We start from the raw sequence: 26,022 nt of genomic DNA on the forward strand, positions 1-26,022 counted from the left end.
TTAAAAGAGAAGTTCTTTGCCAAACTAGAACTATGGTGACAAGATCCACTAAAAGAGCAAAACAAATCCAGGGGAGGACAAGCTAACTTTGAAGCAATGACACAGTTACTGCATATGCAGCAATCTCAGCACATTCTGAGTTGCGTAGTCATTGCTATCCCAGACAATACACTTAAGTATTTGCTGCAATTCTATTTAGCAGATGACAATGAAATAGCAGGAAAATATACATGAAAGAAGTTGGAAATATCTTGAGCCTCCTCACAGGGAAGCTATCAAGCATAGTAACAGGGAAATGATAAACAGAGCACTTGGAGGAAGACGATTGTTGTTAGCTACTTCTCCAGTATAAATTGGTCTCTGGGGTAAAAAGACAGAAGTTCCACTGAAGTGTAACAGAGAGTAATATTTGCCACCATGTGTCAACTGTGCACTCAGGGAGTGCAGAGGAATGAACTGCAAGAGATACTAGTTTTAGAAAGCCATCTGTAATTACTTTCTAATGCAGAGGAAAATCTTACAAATAGAAAATGGTAATGAAGGTAAAGGGCAATGCCCCTATCATTTAATCTTCAAACAACCCTAGTTATGTGTACAATTTGTTTCTTCACTCTTCTGTATAGTCTGTCCTGTGTCTGAAATATTGTGTTATTTTAAAATGTTTTTTTATGGACAGACATAGCACATTGCATCTACGGTCCTCACGCGGGTATCACTTCAGCATCAGCATTTAGATTACAATGCAATCTCCTATGATACATGTGTTGTCCCACAAGCAGGGTCTGGTACTGTTGCAAATCTGCAGTGATAAGAAAAACTTATCTACACAAAGTTAGATAAGTAGAGACGTCCTTTATTAACAATGCGCACCATGCTCACCGGGGACATGGGATCCTTCCCAAAGATGTCCGCCTGCACATTACAATCAACAAATATTTATATATTAAATTCATACATATTCAGTCTATACAATGCAAATTCAATTTCATCCAGTTGATGATTGGTTCTTCTTTTCTCGCTTCTCACGCAAATTAGCGCACAGCCTCTGTCATAGTCTTCTATTGTTCTCTTTTGAGTAGGTGGTATAATTTGGGTAGGTGGTCCGTGAGTTGAAGGTCTCGACCACTCCTCGAATTGACCATGTTTGGTCAAGGAACATGTCCTTGGCTTGCAGGCTCTTGGCTCGTACCTACTTTCGTCTTGATTCGAAGATTATACAAAATGGGTACCATAATAAATCCTGTTTTGCCGACATCCTGGACTACAACATACTGTCCTTGTTTCTAACCACTAACAGATTATTGGTTAATGAATACCTTAGGTCTGGAATTTTACAGGAGTATGCTAGCAGCATTGACAATACAGATTTTATTTTATATTTGATCATTTATTCCATTTGAGACTTATTTTCCCAATATAATCATTAGTTTCTCCTATTAATATTCACTAATTAGAATTCTTAATATTCAAATCAAAATGGGAAAAGTAAGGGGATTTCTAAGCAGTATCCTAAAATCCTAAATCTGGTGATTTCTGCAACAGTACCTGGTGTGCAAAATGCCAATATACGCACAGAGTAGAGGTTTTTTGTTGCATTGATCCGCATTAATGGGTGCCTGTCCCAAGACAGCGCACCTGGCCTCAGACTTTTCCTTGCTTTTAGTGCAGATTAGTGCACAGTCTCTGTCTTCTTCTATTGTCCTTTTTGAATAGGTGGTATCATTTGGGTAGGTGGTCAACGAGTTAGTAGTCGCAATCTCCCTTGCCAGAATTACCTTTTACCTCCCTCTTCTCTAATCTTGGCAGTCCCAAGCAGTTCATGGTTTTCTGGCCAAGCCACAATCCATCACCCTTTCTGACAGAGCTACATTGTCTAATAGCTAGGTCCTAAAACTAGTCTTTAATCACATCTAGTTAGTGTTTCAGCAAAATTGGATCAGGACCGTACAAATGACTCTTAGCAGCTTCAATCACATTTCACATTTCATTAGTATCAGCAACAACATATGCAGTGTATGGTTTGAATTTCTAACATAAATAATAGATGCGAAGGTAATTGCTCATATCAGATTGTAATACCTGTTGGAAGATTTTTGCTACATTAAGCTCTTCCTGAATTTTGTATTAACCTCGAATTTACATAATGATAAAACAGATTTATGCACAGAACATGCAGGTAATATAAATGTGGTGTGAGGTGGACATAATTGAGTAGACTTCACTATTGCCTAGAAGTTACTTCAACTTTGCAATTTAAGCTTAATATATATATTTGTGACTAATGCATGATCCTTTAATGACCATTTGAAGGGTTTTCTTTTTGCCCTTTTTAATGTCAAAACTGGTAGCATTTTGTCCATTTGCATCAAGCTTTGAACTGGCTCTCCTTTACTGTTCAGAAGTTGTTGGACAACTTTAACTCAGAAATTACAAGTCAACAACTTTGTAAGTCCTTCCCTCAAAACAAAACTTGCGAACGCTCTGTTACGGTATACAAAAATTCATTGTTTCATGCAAAAATAAATTAGGCAAAGACTAGACATTCTTGCTTTTCCTTGCTAGCAGTCTTGGTGATTGTCAGGGAGTTCCAGGGGACATTCTGACAAAACTCTCCTCACTTTTATCTGCTTATGATACTGCTTAAATGAGTAATATTGAGAAATACTTCTAACAAACCACAGTTCAGATTGCAATACAGAAACCTGTATATTAACTGACAATGACCTTTCTGAGTCAATATACCTGCACTTCGAACTTCAAGCATTTTTAGTTCTGCCTTTTTGCCTTTGATTCTGACCTAGTACAGCTGGAAATAAATATAAATCTGTAAGTTAAAACCCATTATTACTGTACTTCAAATGTATTTTTCGGCTCAGCTCGTGGCCTTAAAAACATCATCATACACTGGTAATCAATGGGCAATATTAACAATCACATCTCCTCAGATTAATTTAGGATATGGGCACTTTCATTTGAGAATGTATTTTGTCTGACATCAGTAAGCCTTTTTTTTTTTTTTTTTTTGAGACCATTTCCTGTCATTCACATATATTGTAGATGCATACTGGATCATCACATGGTAGTGGCATGCTATTTGTAAAATAAGAGAGCAAAATATTTTACTAGTCTATTTATTTAGTTTATTTATTAGTCTGTTAATAGAAGACTGGGTGAATTTTAGTTGCAACTTGATGTGGCATGTAATTTATATAACAGACCTTGTTGATAATGTAACTTAGGATACTAGGACACTGCTAAAATATAAATAACAAGGGCAAATTAATCATATCTGAAACCTTCAAGGCTGATATGTTCAGATGGGAACTAAAAGTTTATTAGTTATTCTGTTAAAGTCATCTGAGATTTTGATTGATAAAGTAAAAATGTAATATTTCTGTTTTGAAAATTGATTAACCAGCAGATACACTATTTTCATTACAGAAAATCAGACTTTTGGCTAAAATCTAATTTCTTATACACTTTGGATAAAAAAAGACCTTCTATTATAATACCCTTTAATTGGAAAAAAATGGAGTCACATATGTAATGAAGAGGGTACAACTTTTGCTGTTGTCCAATTCTCCATGAATTTGCAGAGATCAACAGGAATAGATAAGCAAACCAAAACCAATGAAGCTGATTTTAGTTGGCTGAAATGAATACCATCTGGATTTCTGTCCTTGGTAACTTTATATTGATCCAATTATTTTAGAACCTTTTGATACCAAATATGTAAGCTAGTTTTTCAGATTCATGATTTGTAATGGAATGGCTTTTTCAGATTTCCTCTCCTTTGAGTGTTTTACATGCTGTAATTTTCTTTTTTTTTGATTGGAATAACCTTGTATTTGTGTGTATACCACGTAAACATCAGTATCCATGTCTTTGAACAATTTTGGAAAAGAAATATTTCATTAAGTTGTTCTCTCCCCAAAGTCATAAAACCAATTTGAAATAGACAGATTGGCATGTTCTCATGAGGTTCAATTCAGCTACACATCTACTTGTTTAGCACTTATGTTAATCCAAACAAAGAAGGTTCATGTAGTGACCACAGTTAGCTGTCACTCTGGGTATGGTGCCAAGTAGATGCAATGAATTACCACCTGTACAAAATACGAGGAAAATACTGTCAATACATTCAAATATAAAATAAACTACGAAAAATAATCTGCTAACCTATATGCTGTGAACAAAAAGAATTCAAATTGATCAGACATTGATTATTAATAATTCACTCAAATATAGTTTTAAATCAAGTTTAAAACCAGAAGAATAGAAATATAATTAAAAATCTTTTTAGCTTGTGAATTTATTTTCTGACTGTCTCTTCATTTATTTCAGTGGGCTTTGTACTGAGATCTCATAGAGTAGACTTATAGTAGACATCCTGAAACTTAGGGTCCATTTTGCTGTTTACTTCTATAATTTTTAGGACTTGGTATGAAAAATAATTTGCATCTACTAACTTTTTTCCTCTGTTAAGATCTCTAAATGAAGTAAATCAGATGTTTTAACCTCATGGGTTTGTCAACTTTTCTGACAGATTTTAATTTTATATTTAATTACAGAGACAGTAAGATTATCCACAGCACTTACTAATGGCATTTTTTGTGCGTAATATAGGTGTTTTAGTGTATGATTAGTGCACATATCTTAAATATCCAATATAAAACCTAAATATAGATACACATTTATACCTACCACAGTTTAATAAATAGGCAATTACAGATTGTCTTTTCTTTAGTGACGGATGTTCATTCAGTACCAAAACATTTCAGCTGCTGACATTTAATCAGTGTTGGATAACTTTGCCTTTGCATATCATTATGTAGTATCACAACCACATGTTAATGATATTAGAGGGGCTTGAATGCTAAGGCTCAAAAGAATCTTATACAATATCAATGTCCTGAAATATATTTATTAGACACTGGATAAGCCCAGAAAGTTACCTTTCTTTGATGTTGGTATAAACACCAGCTTCTGTCTCATTGAGGACACCTCCCGGTGCTAGGCCTCCAGTGGTTCATGGGAAATTTGCATACCTACAGCAGGTACAGAACAAACATTATTAACTTCTCATTCCCTAGCCATTTCTGAACTGCTCACAGTAATCTTTATTTACTTCATTAGTTGTGTTTCCAAACTTGTATTTAGAAGATTACTGTTTACTCGAGCTATTGAAAGTATTTTGATAGCTCATCCTTGTAAAAATGCCCCAGGGAGAAGTTTGATATTCAAATGTCTAGGTATAGATAAAAAGGAAGATGAGCACTTGCAATTTTGGATCATCTTTAATCAATTAAGCCAAAGGCCACGTGGGAGATGGAAAGGAGAAAGAGAATTACAGACATTTAGCACATTTACTCCTTACTAAAGCAAATGCTGAATTTAGAAGATCAGATTCTACCTTAAATTAAAATTATTCTATCTTTAATAATAAAATTTGTTTTCACGCTAGCAAAGTTATTCTAGATTTTTGCAAAATCCACTATTTCCATCTTTCTTTTTTGTATTTTTTGTAAATACTTGGGATTTCCAAATGGGGCAACTTCCATAGAATGCCTCTATTCTTTAATTACCTTGATTAGATAAAATATGGGCAAATTAAATCCCCTCAGGTAAAAGTGAGTTTGTTATTTTATGATCTTCGTGCAGCTCTGCAGTATGTTTCTGTTTTTTACAATTAACGTGTTTGTATGTGTGTTATATAGAAAGAGGCGCTAAAGTTATCACAGAAGCCCCTAAAATAGCAAACTTTTTTTTTTCTTATCTTACCAATAAACTTGCCCCAGAAGTGTTCCAGGTTTCGGTATAAATGTTTGGCCAACAAGCACAAAGTGCCACATAGTTGTGTTTGCTTTGACACGTGTTGAGGTAAAAGACCTGCTGCAGTAAAGAGTAGGTAGAAACCAAAAGGGTTTCAGCAGGCAAAGGGTTGTACTGCTGTCTCTTTATTTTGTCTGTCTTGCACCATCTGTTTGAAGGATTCATTTTTGTTCGGGATGATTTAGCTATGACACATGTAGCTGCAGTTTAAAATGATGGTGTATACAATTGTAAAAATATAACAAAATCAAGCATGCCCTCTAATCTCAGCTCTGACGCTGTAAATGATATGCCTTTGCTGCTGGCAGCAATTTGACTGACAGCTTGATGCAAAGATGTTAAAACTGACTGATCCATCCACCTATATTCATTTTCACCTTCCAAATAATGTTGAAGGCTTCTGTGAGTGATACAGCCTATTTGCCCATGAAACTAAATATAATTGAATCTTGTCAATTTTGACTATTGGCATATTTTTGAATAGTTGTATGATGCGACTTAGATCATTCTATGATGCCAAGGTTATTACCTTGGTAGAAAAAATGTTGCTAGCAGGTTTATATTCTTGTCTCATTATCTGAGTGCAGCTCATAGGTCTGTGTACATCTGAACAGAAATGTGGATAATTGCAACTTGAGCATCTCGAGGAGAACATACAAGCTAAGGGTGTTAGGGGCAGCAATGGTTGCCTAGAGCTAGTGAAGCTCCACTGCCACAAGGAAGTGCAATGAGGCCCCTTAAAAATACGAGGGAAAACACAAACCTTCCCACTAACTGTTCCACAAATTTCAGAGTATCTATCCCCATCCTCATTTAGAATTAGTTTTTTTAGAAAGAATATGATGATGGAAGAGGCATTTAAAATCCCTTCCTAAGCATACTTTTTCTTTCTTCACCCTGTATGTCATTCCCCTCACCTCAAAACACATGGTCATTTAAAGCCAGCCCTTCCCGAAGCATAACTCTGTTTAAGTGCCCAGACAATATTTCTCTTTTCAGCTGGTTCCAGCCACTTTCCCTTAACAGCTTTGCTCTATATGCAGCTATGGTTGTCTTCTAATCAGAGCAAAAGTATTAACTCTATTTTTGCTGGTCCCTAGACAGAGGCTTTGCATCACTCTGTACTTTGTCATCCTCATAACAAGAATGTGCATTTTACAGTATAATTGAGGTGAAGGGTACAGAATTTCTACCTGTGCACTATTTGTCAAGATAATAAAGAATGATCATGACTGGCTGAAAAGAGAAGAAAAATACTGACAATCGCAAGTTTGCCTTCAAGGTAGTGAGATGTAAAATCTCACTATCTTCAATTCTAGAGAACAAAAAGAGGAAAAAAAGATTGGGTGAACAGGTTCATCTGCAAGTATTCCTAGTTTTCATTTACTAGGTTATATCCTTCCTGAGCAGCTTCATATACAATCCTACCCTTCTTGTATTGAAGAGAGGCATTAATTATATTCCCCATGTAGACTTTTCTGATTACAGTGGCATGGAATTGTGCTTTGAATAATATTGCACAAATAGAACTATTATAACTTCCATGTGTAAGGAATAAATATCTCTATACCTATCATCTTCCATATGGGAAAACCGGGGCTCAAAGAGATCATTCTTTGTGTTTAAAGAAGTGCAATTTGCAACGGCTGTATGACCGAATTAAAACACATTTTGCTCTTAAAATCCTTAAAGCCCCTTCCCAAACATCATAATGTCAGGTACATACTGATTAGTCATGTATTTTGTATCCCAGAATACTCGCTAGAAAAACGAAAATATTTATTCTGCTCCTGTGTAAAGGTACAAGGATATAAAAAGCATATGAAGAGTATTCTTAGTCATCCATGAGGAAGATAAGTTGTCTCACAGATCTGGTTTTCAATGCCAGGTCTTGTCCACCACATAAAACCATTTACAACCCAGTTGTTTGCTGAACAAATTCAGTAGAAAAATATTTTGATAAAAAATCTGAAGATTATTAAAGATAAGTAGAATCTTAAAATAGCATTTCAGCTACACTTTCTCAAGACATTGTCATAAAAGATCTAAAGCAGGATGTTCCTGTACACTTTAGCACATCTATGATGTTTTCACGTTTCATCTTCTACAGCTAGCTTGTAAGCTTTGTAAATGTTTAATGAAAAATAGATCCACTCTTTTTCCACTGTGACAGGAATCCCATTAGGGAATCACAATTATTACAGTCAACCTGAACAGTCTAAAACCGGTGTGCTAGTAAAAGCAGAGCAGTGGAAGGACTGTACCCTTCACATGGGTTTTGCTGCTGCTTATCCATGCTTTCTTGTTTGTTCTCCCCTGGCAGCACATTTCAATTATGTCAATGTCTCAACTGGAAGAGCTATCTATCACCCTATCTCCAGCTGTCAGGGTAGCTATCATCTCTGAGTTACAAGTGCATTTGAATTACTGACTGTGGGATTGAAAGGGCAGGATATCATGACAACTGTAGTTTTATTAAAGACCCACAGCTGTTCTGCAGAAAGTCTGGAAATACAGTTTCTTAATAAATAATTCTCCAGTTTGAAAGAAACAACTTTCTGTTTTCCTTCCCACTGAGGACATCAGCTTCTAAAGAATCACCTGTTTTCAGAGCATTCACCTGAAATAATCCTTAGAGATTTTTATAATAATTTATTTTTTTTTCTAGGAATTTTAATGACTTGTATAATCACTATTAGTTGTCAAGACAGCACTGGGGTTTGTAGCAGTGATGTAAACAAAATTAGTACTTTACATGGCCATGTTTCAAGCAGTTACTGAAAAATGTACTAGAAGAATGAAACAACATGACTCAAGTAAGAGTCAAAGGAAAAAAACACTTCCTGCAAATTAAGTTTTCTATTGTGAGGTTTCCCTCAAATCACTCAGGAATAACTGATTACTTTGTAAGGGCAAGGCCATGTGTGAAGGTCAACATGTATACCTGCTGTCATAGACAGGACAAACTTTTTCTGTGACTTCGAAGTCATGGCTTCAGAGATGAATGGCAATTTTTCTTTCTGACTATTGCTATTTGTAGGAATATACTTTCTTTCCTCTTCCTGGGTGTGAGATGAAATGATAACTCAGTTATTGAAAAGTAGGCTTAGAATCTTAATGAAAATTATGTATATGTATGCTTTTTCTTATTTTTAACCCCATGAGGATAAAAATTATACTAGACTACCTTTAATTACACAACTTCTATATAATTAAAAGGACATCTTATTGGTGTCTCTGAGTCAAAATGTATCAGGTTTGGAAAAATATTCATCTCAAAATATATTAGTCAAGAAACAATCTTGAAATATTTTTAATATCACTGAAACAAAGAATTTTATTTAAGTATGGTAAATCTAAAATATGGAAACAGTTAGTAAATACTCCGTATTTTACATTTTCAGTGAAAACAACGTTCTTGACTGCATAGCTCCAGACTACAGCTCCACTCTGGCACTCCAGAATAATACTCCCTGCATAATGCAACATCTGTTACATGATCAGTACTTTATGAAATACAGCAATTATAATTAGCACTTTAAATTTCTTTTATTTCACATCAACTTGGAGCAAATCCTTACCCTGCATAAAATGTAATTAAACCGAATTCTTTTGCTGACAGTTCCTTATTTTCCTTCAGTGATAATATTTCTATGCTCTTTTCAGGAACTATTTGCTAGGAATAACACAGTAACTGCTACTATTATTAATTTGTGTACTGGGAATCACCAACAGACCAAGACTCCCCTATACCAGAGTATGTACAGACACTAAAGGTGCCCACAAAATGCTTGCAGTGCTGGAAAATGTTTGCAATCTACGTAGGAAATTAAAGATAGTAGATGAATATTAGCAGAATGGGAATATAGCAAGTTGTATGACAGTACGATAGTTTTACTCATATTTACAGTGCTGGATTCACAGAAATGTAGGGCTGAGACAAATCTCTTGTTTGTCCTTCTTTGACCCAAATAAAGCTTATATTCCTTAGTTGAGCAACTGTTCACCTCCTGTTTCTGAATAATATTTCATATTGGAAGCCTGTTGGCATGTCCTCCAAAGCTTATATTCTCTTAAAAGAAAACAAAAATTCAAACCTTTCATATAAGAAGTTTCTTTTACTTTTTTATCTTGTTGTTTTCAAAAGGACTTAGATGATTGCTTGTTTGTTCGTTTTTTTTGTTTGTTTGTTTGTTTTTTATATTTCTTTGGGGGCACTCATTGATATCTTAGCAGAACTCCGGAAAGTGACATAACTATTTTGTTGTAATACATAAAGTGTTCTTGTGTGCAAGAATTTGCTATGTTTGCAGTGAAATTCCAATTAGATTTAGTTGGGTTTTTTTAAAAAAAGAAATAATCTATTTTACCATGTTTATACTTGCTTAATTATTTATTTTGTATGTATTTTCCTTTTTTGATGCATGTTACATTGCTTTTAATCACATTCCATCTTTTTGACTTTTAACCATTCCTCTGGTTTCTGTAAATCTTCAAAAGCACTTGCCATAGCCCACAGCTTAGTATCGTCTGCATATTTTGTGAATATACTTTCTATTATCCTACTCAATAACATGAATTTTAAAAAGGACCAGGTTCAGGATAATTTCTATAGGATTCCACATACAAAAGCCTTCTAACTTGATAGTGTACCACTAAGAACTTACTCTTTGAAAAGGATCTAGGTCCTACTCCTACATTCAGACAAATGACTATAATTACTCTTCCTGTGGAAAGATACACAAAAATTTCATAATTCATTGGGGCTGTAGATGGTTACTAATAGATCAAATTGTGGCATGAAAGACTCCTAGCTGATCTATAGCACACAGTTTTTTCATTTCATGATGATTACTGGGGCTACAGTGCTTCTGTGGCAAAAGAGAAGATTATGGAAGCCTGCAGTTAGGTCTTAAATTATCCTATGCAAAAATATTTTCTCTTTATTTATGTTGTAAAAGTGCCATTTATATATACAGAATGCTACAAAAGTTCCACTACAAAACCAAAATTTGCATGTTTCCTAAGTTTTATGATATATATTTTTCTCACAGAAGCCAAAGTATACTAAACTATTAACCAGAGAGAGAACAAACAGATTGAAAATTACTATGTATGTGAAAAGTGTTTGATTCACAACCACTTTAAGTACTTTCAACTTTTATACTTTTAACTTTTCATTGTTTCAGTAAATTAACTTTAGTATGACAAGGATGTAAAGATGTGGAGGATATTTTTTCCTGTAACTTCCTTCAATTTCAGTAATTGCAATAATTTTCACATGATGCAGCAATACTGCATAGGAACAACAGTTACAACAAAATCAAGCATTTTATTAAAAAAAAAAAAGGCTTGGATTTCTGCAACTCTTTTTATTTCTGTTTCAAGGAGAAATCAGAGAGGAAATTAAATCACCTAGTGTCCCAATTAGCATTAAAATAGTTTCCATTTGGCAGTGAATTTTGTGGTTTTATTTAGGTTGAAGAGGTAAAGAAAGTGTTTGTTCCTATCTGTGCAGCTGCTGCTGGGTCAAGTTCCTCCTGGAAAGATGCAAGGATTCATAAGTATGTCAGAGTTGCTGGATACAAGAGTGCTTCGTAATACTTCGTATCAAGGGTGTTTTATGGTCTCATCCAATTCAGGCCCTGGAAAAAAAAGACCCATGAATGCAGGCTGGAATCTCACCAGATTTCTGGATTGCTGTGTACTTACCTGCAGCTCAGTCATGGCAAGGGAGCTGACATCTCAGTGAGGATGCAAGGATTCATGATTATGTCAGAATCTTTCATGAAGACAAGATTGTCTCCAAAGAGGCAATAGTATACGGGCTCTACATAACACATCCCTTTTAACTTTCAGGTTTATACTTGAGGAAACACAGTGCTCTTGTGGGAGCTATGCATTTCTTTTTCAAACCTGCTTTTCTAACCCTTTCTACCTTGGTTTCAATGGAGTGAAGCCACTTTTGCTAAAGACAACCCCTGGATGTTGGTGTCTGTGACCCCTGCAGGACAGAAAGAGTTATTCACCACTCCAAGGTGACCCTGTGGCAGGGGAAACTAAATCTCAACCACACAGAACTCTCAGGTTTAAGATGGGAAAAGGCAGGAGTAATCAAGAGGATAATTCTATTCTATCTGTCTAAGCATTTGTTTTAATCTCATGACACAGTGCTTGAACTCTTGCCAGAAAGTCAAAAGAGAAATGTCTACCTCTGTCTCTTCGTACCTGGTACAGAAGTAACTGACGTGTAAGGGAGATAAGGAGGTTGTGTTTTTGTAGCTTTATTTGTGTGTGAACCACTTCTTACAAGAAAAGTAAGGCAAGGACTCTCATAGAACGGAGATTTCTGTTTCTGTGCTGTTTGGCTATTTACTCATTTTCTACTCCTAAATTGTTGTCATCTTTGACACACTTTCAGCTGGTCCCAGGTTCAATGACGAAGCAAATTTTTCCACACATATGGTACAGTAACTTGCTCTGACCTCGTCCAAGACACATCAAGAATCACTGCTGTCTGCACCATCGTAGGTCTAACTTGGGGAAGATGAATGTATCTACAGATGTTGACGGCTGTGTAAGCTTCATGCTAGAGCAGCAGTATGTATTACAGAACAGACTTGTACTAAACCAACTCAATGCACAACATAAAGGTAGCATTTAGCTTGGTGAAAGAAGATTTGTGACCATTCTTTTTTTTTCCACTGCTTACATTTTCTGAGACAGGAAGAGCAATCTCTAGTATCGTCTATTTGCTGCATTGTTTTCAGAATATGCTGATTAACTACCTCCTGTAATATATTTGTGAGATATATAGATTTACTCTAAGAACTGGAGTTGGAATTACCTTCCCACTAACTACTAGGCAACCATCAGATGGTAAAAATGCTTGCTTTGTTACCACATTCAGCTATACTCAAGATGGTTATCCAGAGGGGCAAGATTTTGTGACTCATCATAGGCCCCAACTTGAACAGTTGTATAGTAATGCACTGCCATTGTTAATAACAACAGTATAGATTACTTCATTTATCCTCACACCTCTTTAATTTTGTGTAATATATTCTTATTATATATAAAATACTGGAGTATATTTAACATATAATCTTGATTTATGAGAAACAGCACACACTGTGGAGGTGCACTGGGATTTTTTTCATTGCAGCATTTCAAAGCTGGCTGCATGGAAATCATTCTGGCCAAGACATTAACAGCTAAAGGTTAAGTTTACTATGACCAAAGCAGAATTCCTAGTAATTGCCCATCATTGCTCCTTACACAAAGAAGTTGGACAAAAATGCTATCATGTCTTCTGGCCTATGGCTTGGAAAGCCTGTTAATCTTGTCTCTGTTTCTAGGTCTGTAGATTTCTAGGTCTGCATTGTATTTCTTCTTAAGCAACATTTCTAGGAAAATACTGTAACATTCATGTAGACCTTCATTATCTTAAACTTGGTGCAAAACAGCAGACAGAACAGCGGGGTCCTAAGCACAGCTGCTATACTGTGACAAATAATCTGAAATTACTGGCTAATCAGCCTCAAACTGAAATATAACTAGAAGAGAAATAATCATCTGACCAACTTAGTGGCCTTCTATGAAGGAGTGACTACATCAGGACAAGGGAAAATGATGTTTTCTATCTGGAATTCTGTAAGGCCTTTGACATGGTCCCCCACAACATCCTTCTCTTTAAATTGGAGAGATGTGGATTTGATGCGTAGACTACTGGTGGATAAGGAATTGGTTGGATGGTCACATCCAGAGGGTAGTGGTCAATGGCATGATGTCCAGATGGAGACTGGTGACAAGTGGTGTCTCTCAGAGGTCCGTACTGGGACCAGTGCTGTTTGACATCTTCATCAACCACATAGGTGTTGGAATCGGCTGCATCCTCAGCAAGTTCGCAGATGACACCAAGCTGAGTAGTGCCATTGAACTGGCTGAGGGATGGGATACCCTCCAGAGGGAGTTGGACAAGCTTGAGAAGTGGGTCTGTGTGAACCTCATGGGGTTCAACAAGGCCAAGTGCAAGGTCCTGCACCTGGGTCAGGGCAATCCCCACTATCAATACAGGCTGGAGAACGAAGGAATTGAAAGTAGGCCTGCGGAGAAGGACTTGCAGGTACTGATGGAGAAAAGGCTGGACATGAGCCAGCAATGTGCGCTTGCAGCCCAGAAGGCCAACCATGTCCTGGGCTGCAACAAAAGAAGTGTACACAGCAGGTCAAGGGAGGTGATTCTGCCCCTCTACTCCACTCTGAATGAGATCCCATCTGGAGTACTGTGTTCAGCTCTGAAGTCCTCAGCACAAGAAAGATGTGGACCTCTTGGAGCGAGTCCAGAGGAGGGCTGTGAAGATGATCAGGGGAGCTGGAGCACCTCTCCTATGAGAAAAGGCTGAGAGAGTTGGGGTTGTTCAACCTGGAGGAAAGAAGGCTCCAGGGAGACCTTGTTGCGGCCTTTCCAGTACTCAAAGGAGGTCTATAAGAAAGATGGGGGCAATCATTTTAGCAGGGACTGTTGTGATAGGACAAGGAGTAATGATTTTAAACTAAAAGAGGGCAGATTTAGACTAGATATAAGGGAGAAATTTTTTAAAATGCAGGTAGTGAAACCCTGGAACAGGCTGCCCAGAGAGGAGGTTTAAGACCCGTCTGTGGAAACATTCAAGGTCAGGTTGGACAGGGCTCTGAGCAGCCTAAAGATGTCCTTGCTCACTGCAGGGGTGGTTGGACTAGAAGACCTTTAAAGGTCCCTTCCAACCCAAACCAATCTATGATTCTAAGATTCTAGGATTCTAGGATCTTTTTGCTAATTTTAATTAAATAATTACGTGTCTTCTTTTTTTGCAACTGGCCTGCATAGTATACACTGCCTCCCAAATATGTTAAAACTCCTGTTTGATGAATAAAATGGAAGAAAAGAGAAAGGAAGACTTCTGACCCTGGCAAGCTGACCAGACATGAATGAACAGTAGAGTTATACTTGCATGGCACTTCACTCGCACTAGTAAGTCGCCATTTCTGATGGTGGTGCTGTTAGCTCAAGTACATTGATGACACTGTTAATACAAATACCAGTGATATGGAACAGGCTTTTGCTCATACATGTTAGTACAAATGCAGAGTAACTCTGAGCATAGTTAAATTTTTATGAGGATATACCACGTATCACTCCTTTTCATTGTAAAATATGTTCCTCTTCTGCAGTTCTTGTTCCAGCCTCTGTCAGGTGCATAAAGTCTCACTCTTTCCCAATCTGTGTCAGTATTCATGGTATTATAAATAATATTTATGATGTATATGATAATTATATGACATTATAAGTAATATTTTGTCTTCCACTGGTGATTATATCCCACTTTAAATTTTTTCACAATCATTTTATTTTCTCTCTCAGTTGCCTTCTACAAAGGTGCTGTAAGGGATAATGAAATGGATGCAGACACACAGAAATTTTATAATAATGCATTCTCAATACATATATCTTACAGCAGTAAAATTCAAAACAGACCTTCATTCTATCTGAAGCTTCTTTAAAAAGCTCATATTTGGGCTCTGTAGAGGGATTAAGTATCTTATTCAGCATTTTTAATGTACCCTGAGCTTCAGAATAGATGTAGTTGTGTACAAAGCCTCCAACATATGTATTATAAGGTGCATTACAAGCTGACCTACCCAGTTTTCTACCAGTGAAAGATTCTGAAAGTTTTTACAAGTTTGTTTCCCCAACTTTCATAATCTCTACATCCATGTCATTCAAGAAGGACTGAAAGTAAAATGAAATAACAGGTATATAGATTTTGTTCTTTCAGAGAATACATTTAACACTTAACTGTTTCTGTTGCAGAAACTAGTAACTCAACTCCCATTCAACACTTTTATTTAGTTAAGAGCATCAGAAAGCTCTGTGTTTGTAATATGGAACTATATTGACAAGTTTATCTCCCTGATTCTCTGTTCAGCCCACCATTGCAATTCCACTGGTTCTTTAGACATTTGCAATTTACACCACTGCAAAAAAGAATGACACCAGGACTATTTTTAATAAACCAAAGCTCCAAATTTATTTTGGAATTAATACAAATAGTTGTATTTGTAAATATTGTAAACAACAAACGAAGAGCATCTTTTGTGTTGGAGAAAATAAAATTGAAACATTTTTATATGCTGAATAAGAATCCCTGGCATTATTTATTGTGCGCAAATAGAGATCTGAGCATTTCCTGTTACCAGTGAAACAACATTTAGATGGGAGGATAACATTTGGATACAAAAAAGATCAGCAACACATTCCCCCAAGACCTAAAAAATAGAAAACCAAATAAAACACCAAATATTTTCAGAAAATATTTTGGTTTACATTCTACTGTTTTCAACAATTTGAATTGCTACAAACACCAATAGTGTAGTTGTTATATTTCACAATATCAAAACAACGTTTAGGTATATGTCTATGATGCTTACACTTGTGTTTGTGAGCTTTACACTGGTAAAAACAACTGCCTTTATAAATTCAAGCTCAGGTTTAGTAACTTTCACCCATCAGTGCTGTAAATAGTACTTCTGGCATGAACTCAAAGTGGTGTAGAAGTAAACAGGAGACAAGTCGTCTCTTATTTAGAAGGAGAAACTTAAAAATTGTATAGAAAATGAGCCAAATAATTATATTATTTAGGTTTATACAATATTCTTACTGGGAAAGGAACAATTCTAGATATCATGTATAGCTTCATAGATAACGCTTTAAATCAGTATTTGTTTGAAAATATATTTGAGAATATATTGAGAACACATTTTTTTTTTGAGGCCAGTCATTTAAGGTACCTTTTCCCAGTTCTAGGCAGGCAGGAATAACATTATCAGCCTTTGTAGATGGGAATTTGATGTCTCTGTGGCACCGAGCCAAAGCCAATACTGAGTACCAGTAACATCCCAGACATAGTTTTCAAAGCGTTTAAGAGCTCACATTCTCTGCCATACTAGCCAGGTCATAAAGCTCTTTGATCTGTCCTGAGTATGGGACAGAGGGAGGTCATGCCTGCTCACAGTACTTCGTATCCTTAGCCCTATTATGCCTCAGTTTCCCAAATGAGAAACAGGGTGAATAAGAAGGACTACCTTTAAATTTAAATTATTCATCATAGTTTGCTCTTGTTTGCATGCCTCTCTATTGCCCAGTACAACAGATTAATTTGTAGTTCTGAAACTGAAATTATAAAAATATTAATAAAACACATTTCAAAGACTTTAAGACTATGAACTGTAACATATAATGATGAAGAATTTTAGCAGTTTGTGTTTCCCCAGTGATCCTCTATTGTTTTAGTTCCTCCAACAGATCTTTATTCTGATTCAGTCTTCACAAATTGTATTTTCATATGTTGATTCATGTGTTAAAACACTTCCACAATTCAACTTTCTTTCTTATCTCTACAAGAAATCTGGTTCCATTCTTTTTAGTTTAGTCAGGACAAGAAGAGAAGGAAGAAGAATCTGATCTTCTTGTTGATTGTGTAGCAGTAATAGCTACAGTCAAATCTGTTTCATTTTCTCATAGAATTCCGGGGTCATTAGGTTTTGTTCATGTACAATCAAATACAGGAACAGGAACATGATATCAACTGGCTTTTAAGGTTAGACAAAAAAAATTGTAAATATACCCTTTTGCTTCTCTTTCTCATAGCTCTTTTCCTTAATGTATCAAAAAAATCTTCTCCAAGGCAGCCTTCTCCATTTTAAAGGTTAACTACAGCTTTAGCTATAGGTAAGATACCTGCTTCTCCAAAAATGTTATGGGAAAGAATGATGATAATCAGTGCATTGTGGAAAACATAGAAAACAGTTTTTATACCATATTTACAAAATTTAAATTCATATCTTTTCATCACATTGAATTTTAGACAACCTCGGCTTTCACAACGGTTGAAAATAAATTGAAAGCAATGCAAGGTTATCCAAGTCAGAGGAATTTCTTTTTATTTCATTAGTCTTCTGCTAGTCTAAACAAATGAACCATTTAATAAAAGCTGTTGCCTAGGTAACAAATGATTCCTATGGGCAGATGTGAACTAGAAAAAAAGGGTGTTTTGAGCTTACCAAGAATGTAGAAGGGCTGAATTAGTCTGAGCAATGTGGGTACAAACCAATGATAATGAATAGTGATCTGGACTTTTCGTAATCCACTGGGTGGACAGCTACTTGTGACTCCAAAAATGCCACCATCTTACCTAGCAGGCTGTAAATCCATATTGTTATTGTCATTAACACAGGAAAGAATACCTACTGGCCAGAGTACATCCAAATAATCAAACCCCAGAAATATAAAAAACCTGCAAAATCTATCTTCTGCTCACTCAGAGTATAAGGAACACCTCCCAGGTATCCCAGTCGCTCTCCATTTCAGATGTACTAGAGGCAAGGGTAGATTTTACTAGGAATTCTCCTTTCCTTTCTGCCATCCGTGTCTGATTATTTTCATATTTGAATGACAGAATGTAATCCTTGTCTTAAAAGCCTGTGCAAACTGGTGCAATTTTACAAGATAATTCACCAGTTCCTCACTATCAGATGAACAGTTCGTACAAATGTGTTTCAGTTCAGAGGTGTCTGTACTCTGACTGTTCTTGCTCTTTATATTTTCTGTAATTTGCAACATATTCTAGTAAGTACATTTCTTCATGATACTACTATATACTGCTTGGGTGATTTGGATTCTTCTGAGGCAGAACATAAATAAGATTAAGTCATAAAGAGTTATTAGTTTTGTGCAAATATCTTTGCATGAGTATAGATACAGCTAAATATGTGAACAGTGAGACTTTGAATGTTCATAAGTGCGTTTGGAAGAATATCACAAACTATAGGTAAAAGGCAAACACAAAGCCACAAGACAAGATACAGAAATAATTCCCTCTCAGATTTCGTTAAAGGATGACTTTTTTTGGTTTCATATGTTACAGAGGCTAAATGTCTATGAGACATGGACAAAAGTAAAGCCACCTTTCTTCCTCTTTTGTAGTAAACTCTTTGATGTTGATGACAGGTGAGATGATTCAAATCATTTACTTTACAGTAGCTGGGAAAACAACCTGACTATGAGTAGTCACAAAAAAGAAATACATCTGAGTACATTCTAGGTATATAATGTATATACTTTTTATTAAAATTTGTTCATAGGTTTCTACATATTTCATATGCATAATGCAAGATCATAGTGAAGCTGATACTAATGAATTCTAGTTCTGGAAGTAGAATTGCAAGTGCTAGGAAATTGATAAGATGAAAAAGTCATAGAAAGGCAAAAATATTACTAGGATATTTGAAAGGAATGGTATATTAATATAAAAAGAAACCCTAATTATAGTGTTTATTCATTATAAGGTGACAAACAGAATAAATATAAGCAATAATATTGAAAATATATCTATGTTCAGCAAACATTTCTGTTTTGACTTCGAGAAAATGCCAGATAATTATGAGGATATGGTTAATGAAGAAATACTTGCTGTTTCAGCCATGGGAAATATGTTTAAAAAGAGCTTATTATATCTTGATTTTTTTTCTCTTTAATCGCCATATCTAGATAATTGACAATTTTAGGAGACATAGATAAGAAGTATTCTATACTATCAGGCCTTGCTTCTTCTTCCTGTCAAGGGAAGCTGTTATGTTTACTTTGCCAATATTGCAGTGTTTGTCCCTATTATCATGCTTCTATACAAAGGCAGATATTTCCAGAAGGCTGCTCAGTCAAGATATAACTAATTCCCTTCTTCTTCATCTTGAATGGTAAAAGTCAACTGTAACAAGCAGTTACAGGTTATGGCGGATTCTCCATCACATAACTGATTTTAATAAACATTGACAATTCTACAACCTGTGCTGGTGAGGAGAATTTTTTCACCAGACAATCTGTGAATAATACAGCCTTGGTTATTACCTGATTATGGTTCTGTTCACAACTGGATGAATCTTCTCTTTAAAAGCTGATTTTATAATTTTTTCAGCTAGCAAATATTTTCCATATTTACCTCTTACTCTTGCAGAACTGCAAGTAGGTAGCTGCAAGGTAATGGGATATTGCTGCTATGGGATACTCTTTTACAAAATCTGTAGGAACATGGTGTAGTTGGGGCTAAGTGGTGTATGTATGATCTACTTTCAGCCTGTTCTCCTATAGAGGAATTAGCTTGTGTACTATTTCCATCAACAGCTACAGGTATACATAGATCTTCCATTGAATAGGACAGAGGAAATATGATTGATAGTGCTATGAAGCCTATCTGAACCAGGCAGTTCAGCTTGTCTTTGGTTTTTGACTGCAGCTGGCAGCCTAGATGAGCCCCAGTCACAGATCAGTGCATGGTGCAAATCATGAGCATTATAACATTTCGTTGAACTTTTTCTTCTAAAGTTTAATATGGTAGTAGTTTCATTTCATATCTTCTTGGCCTTATTCAAGCTATGGCCTCAGACATTAAGAAATATGTAGGTTTTTAAAGAAGGTAGTGGAGAAAAACACCATATATTCTTCCATTGAGCTGTTCTGCCAGCAGATTAACTTGCAGGTGCATCGGAAATATTGGCTTCAGCATCCCACTGTTATTCCAGCCCATTTGGTGCAATCACCTTCTCACCATCCAAGAGTAGAGCTGTCTCATTTAGAAGACATTAAAAGAAAGAAACACAGAAGAGTTCTTTAGTATTAAAAACGATGTGAAGTTCGTTTTCCAAGAGTGCTTTCCGAACTATGCCACAATAGTATTCATTAGTGTTTATGCTTGGCAGTACTAATACTGTTTTATGAAACACATAAGCTAATTTTGTGTGGGCTCTGTTTTGTGTGTGGTTGACCTCAGTAGAGACTGTTGTGGTTAAGATGAATCCATCAGACTCTCTGTAAATCTCTTTGTAGGCTCTGATTTAATCATCTGCAGTAGCAGAGATTATATTCCCACTTCAAATCTTCTACACACTACAATTTTAGAGTACAATGGCATTTTTTAAGATTTTCTTCAACTAGAGTTTTATATAGAACTTTCTCTATATCTTCCCATACCATATGATTTAAAATGTATTTAAATGAATGCAGTGGTAGAAGAAAATGTATAATTTATATAGACATTTTAAAAAAAAAAGCTACTGCTTGAAATTCAGAAGAGCCCTTGTTGTCCTGCTGCTGAAATTACTTTCAGATTGACTTGCAATTTAAGCTTTTTTCAAGATGAAAACATATCCACAACTTGTAAAATACTCTACTAAGAGGTGTTTCATGTCAGAACATTATTCTTAGTGTAAACATCACTCTGAATGTCATAGCATAACAACACAAATAAGAAATAATAGGAACTAATAAAAGAAAGAGCGTTGACATAAAAATGGTATTTTAAATTGTGATTGTTTTTACTACACACTGACTTCCTAACTGATCATTTTTAACATAACTTTTTCTAGGTAGAACAAACTGCAGGAAACACCGTTCAGCAGACAGAGGCTGTGGCATGCGTGCAGTACAGCTGGTCAGAATTGGGACTACTGGGCTTCAGGGCTCTTGTGCGTGTGTTAGTTAGCCAGCCAGGAAAGAGATTTTTGGTAGGACATTCGAATATGCTATTCTGAATCATAGGAAGACGGAGAGAACGCTGACTATGGCCTCTAGCACTACTTATGATAATAACACAGTTCTATTACAGTCTTCATCCTAGGAGCCAGACTGATTTATTTCTTTTGTACATGCCCAGGAACTCAAAGCCATGATCCTTCTCAACAGGCTTTGCCATGAGCATTGAAGAACTCTATCCAATGATTAACATATTGTTTGGAGTTGAAAATAGATGGGCAGCAGAAGGGGTACCACCTGCTATTAAACCTTAGCTTCTTGATAGCACCATGACAGCTGCTAGTCTCGGCTCTTACACAGTAGAAGAGGAAGAGGAGGAAAGAATAAGCTTCTAATACATTTAGTGTTTGTATTCAGTGCATAATCTGTTTTCTTGACCAACAGCAGCACTGATGTTACACTATTCTGTGGGAGGTGTTCTTCTGATGAATGGTACTCCAGTGACTTTGTTAGGCAATTTTTTCTCTACTAAGAAGAAGAACCTTAACTCTGTCAGGCCTGCTAGTCTGACTGCTTTTGGCAGTGGACAGGAACATGATTTCCAAGGGAAAATTATGCACATTTGGTACAAAAGTCATTTGAGGGCTGAAGAGTTTGTGTTAGAGAGAAGGGCTGCAAGACAAACAGGTAAATAGAGATTGAGCTTTACTGTGTGATGAGACAGGAGAGAAGGAAATCAGAGAGAATATACCACTGCTTGCAAGGTGAAATCAAGAGAAGAAAGGGAACTTACATGTACAGGTGTATAAATATACATACTTATAGAAGTGATATAAATGGAAGATAAGGATATGACTTTACTTACAGTGAAATTTCTGAAAAGAGAAATTAACTTTAGTTTAGGATAGCAGTTATTAGTGACTTTCACATACCCAGAAAGTGTTTGGAAAAGCTTCTTCACTCAATATGCTAGAAATAATGTGGTGCAGACCCACCCCCCTGAACTCCAGCCCAGGTTTCCCTGCTCCTTCTCTTTGTTCTCATAAACTCAGTTACTACTGAAGTTTGAAAACTTCCCTCAGTTTTCCTGTTGAAGAAGCTGCTAGTCTTCTAGTTTTACTCTTCCAAGAAACGATTTGCTACTTTTGGACAAGAGCTGTAAGATGTATCATCTAAAACCACAGTTCACAAAGAAATACAAAAGAAGGCAATCAATTTAGCCAGATGTTAAGAGGAGATTCAGACAAGAGCTGTCATTAGCTGCTGTACTGGGTTCATGTTGCAAGGTTCTGGCAGCAGTGGGGCTACAGTGGTGCCTTCTGTGAGAAGTTGCTAGAAGCTTTCCCTATGTCTGATACAGCCAACGCCAGATGGCTCCAACATGGACCTGCCGCTGACCAAGGCCGAGCCAGTCAGTAATGGTGGTAGCACCTCTGTGATAACAAAGGGAAAAAGTAACTGCACAAGAGCAATTGCAGCCAGAGAGAAGAGTGAGAATATGTAAGAGAAACCGCTCTGCAGACACCAAAGTCAGTGAAGAGGGAGGGGGAGGAGATGTTCCAGGCGCCAAGGCAGCAGCAATTTCCCTGCAACTTGTGATGAAGACCATGGTGAGGCAGGCTGTCCCCCTGTAGCCCATGGAAGTTCATGGTGGAGTAGATGTCTGCCTGCAACCTATGGAGGACCCCACACCAGAGCAGGTGGATGCCTGTAGGGGCCTGTAACACCATGGGAAGCCCGTGATGGGGCAGAACATACCTAATATTTAAAAAAATCTTTTTTTCTGCCTGACATGCATTAAAAGCTCCAAAAATTGGAAGCTGAAATTGGCAATGTTCAAACTGAAAATAAAATACACCCTCTGTAGTTAAATACTACAACAGATTGCTGAGAAATACTGAGAAATCTTCAGTATCAGCTTTTAAGTCAGGATGAAATGCATTTTTTTGAGACAGTTTCTTCTTCAGTCACAAACTTGTGACATAGGCAGCAAGAGTTGTTTGGTGATATTCTTTCACCGCATTAAATAGCGGGCAGGTGAGGGGATTATGGTGGTCTGCTCTGTCCTCAAAAACCATGACAAAGAAAATCAAACGAGTAGCAGCAACCTAGCTTTTATAAGAAATGCAACTTTTCTTTTATTCTTGTGTTTGAACCTCAGCTTTGGACAATTAGTCAGACAGAGAGTTTAGAAGAAGAGTTTTAATCAAGGAATAAAATGAATATTTTACGTTATAAAGCTTGTATTATTTTCTTGCTGTCAAAGCAGTTCTGTCTTGGTCTGTTCAGCAGCTACAATTGACCTATATTTTCTGATATATTCAAATGAAAAAAATCACCCAAATATGCCCAGAAAGCACAGAATTTAAATAAACCCATGTTTTTCTTATTCGTTTTTTTTTTTTTTTCTTTCACTTGAAAGGTACATTTACAGTGCAAGGTAATTCATTGTTTTTATTACCTGCATTAATGTGTTCAATATGCCCAATGAATATTTTTTCATTTTAGAGCCAAAAAAAGTTTGTGTGTATTTTTTCTCATCTTTCTACTAACATGCAGTAGTTCTATAAAGGCTGAAAAAAGAGGTTATTGGTTTTAAAGCGTCTTAAAAAGAAAGTAAATTTGTGAGAGAAAACCTTAAACCTGACAACTAAGTTGAAAAAAACCCCACATCTATCAAATAGTGATTTCCAAATACTAGTTTAGGCATATTGGTGATGTGCAGAGTCTTTAAGAAACCATGGGGATCTGTTTAATCTCATACTCCTGACTGGTAAATCACATTAAATTTCAGGTAAGTTACATAAAAATCTTTCTACTATAATTCTTCATGATAAAAAATGGTATCTACAAGAATGTGTCTGAGAGGAAAGCCAGTTCATAGGAGGTGCACCAAATCGTCACCTATTACGTGTGTAAATTTAAGCTAGATTTGGGATAAGACAGTTTGATCTGCAAGAGAAACAGTAGGATGCTGGAAAGTAGAAGGGCTGTACAAGAATGTATTTATCTGGATTCTACTAATAGTTGTGGACTCAAAAGTACTAAAAAATATTAGTGTTGATTATGCATTACATAGCCCATCCTAGTCATTCAGCCCCAGGCAACTGCTTTGTTTCAGATATCCCTCAAACACTTGTTTGCTGCATCCTTGATTTTTGCATTCTATATTAATTTTGTAAATGGATGTTGTACTATATTTAGCTGGGACCTTCAGTAGGCTTTTTCAAGCTCTCTAATTTTTTTGCTTTTCTACAATCTTACCTAAGGGAAATCTTAACTGACATGGCTATACGAATGACTCAGCAAAGTGGTAGCTAAATCACAGTCCACAGGTTATCTTGGACTCAGTACTTGAGTCTGTAGCCTATTGGTGTACCTTGCAAAAGCAAAGTTACTACAAATGCTGTGTATCTTGGCTAGATTTTGAGGACAATGAGTCCTTCCACTGTTAACTCTATCTGGTATCTTAATTGCTAAGTAAATTAATAAAAGATGTATGTTGCTGTATAGTTGACCAGTTTGTTTTCCCTGTTAATGCTGATTTATTTTGGAGAAAGGAAGGGGACAAGTCTTTGAATTAATTTATAACCCTCCTACAACTGAAAAGTCATCTGTTTTTAGGAATCAGACCTACTTTCTGCTATTTCCTCAAAATAGAGGCCGAAAGTACAGAAAACAGGAAATATCATAGTAAGGTCAAATTTGGTGTGATAATGTTTCTCTAAATTATTCAAATCAGCCAGCTATGTGACATCATCAAAAAGCAAAGAACATGGCCTGTTTCTTGAAACGTTTTTAAAATTTGCCTTGCACTAATGAAAACACTTGTTGCATTTGGTCCAAATTTGGGGAAATTATTTAATTTAGTTTCAGTTTTCAGCAAATCTAGGGCTGTATTCAGATTAGAGGACAAACTTAAACAATAGGAACAACAGCATCCTAAGTGGCTTATTTTTTCTTATTTTTTTCCAAACAATGGTTTTGTTACGGACTACTGCCTCTGCTTCTGATAAATAATACTTGTTGCTTGTCCCATGCCTATAACACATGACAGAGTATCACTGTCAAGGCCTGTTGTAATATTCAGCTAGTTGCCCCCAGCTAGTCAACAGATCAAAGTAGTTTGCAAATGAAGAACATTTGTCTGAATGATATATTTCTGAATGAGAATTGCTTTGTTTTGCAGAGAGTTTGGCCGCTGGAAAGTAAACAATCTTGCTGTTGAAAGAAGAAATTTCCTTGGCTCCCCATTGCCACTTGCCCCTGAATTCTTCCGTAACATAAGGCTACTTGGACGCCGACCAACACTTCAACAGATCACAGATAACCTTATCAAGAAATATGGGACACATTTCCTACTATCAGCTACCTTGGGAGGTAGGGTTAACACTTGGAAATACTCTGCAGGAGTCTGGTATGAGTGAACTAAAAGTGTTGGTCACAGCTGATTTCTCTGTAAAACTATGGTGCCACTCAGAGCAGCTGGGCTGAGCAATTCTCCCTGGTCTGGACTTTAAAATATGGGATCACATTTTGTCTACAAGCCTTATGGCTCCTTCTGCTGATGTTAATCTTTGCTTTATTCATGCTGAGTAAACAATTTTACAGAAAAAATGCTGAGAA

The 26,022-nt window shown here is 36.3% G+C and overlaps 1 protein-coding gene across 2 annotated transcripts in view; it reads left to right on the forward strand.

Annotated features, from left to right (window-relative positions):
• BRINP3 (BMP/retinoic acid inducible neural specific 3) overlaps positions 1-26,022 on the forward strand; it is a 210,256-nt gene that overhangs the window by 88,102 nt on the left and 96,132 nt on the right. The window contains exon 2 of one of the 2 annotated variants that reach the window (XM_086462715.1): positions 25,586-25,776. The exons of the other annotated variant lie outside the window; for it this stretch is intronic. Coding sequence (XP_086318841.1) covers positions 25,586-25,776 — 191 coding nt within the window. The remainder of the gene's footprint in view (positions 1-25,585; positions 25,777-26,022) is intronic. 2 annotated transcript variants of the gene reach the window in all.

The sequence above is a fragment of the Leptosomus discolor genome, chromosome 3, assembly GCF_034619465.1.
Source record: "Leptosomus discolor isolate bLepDis1 chromosome 3, bLepDis1.hap2, whole genome shotgun sequence".
Lineage (NCBI taxonomy): Eukaryota > Metazoa > Chordata > Aves > Leptosomiformes > Leptosomidae > Leptosomus > Leptosomus discolor.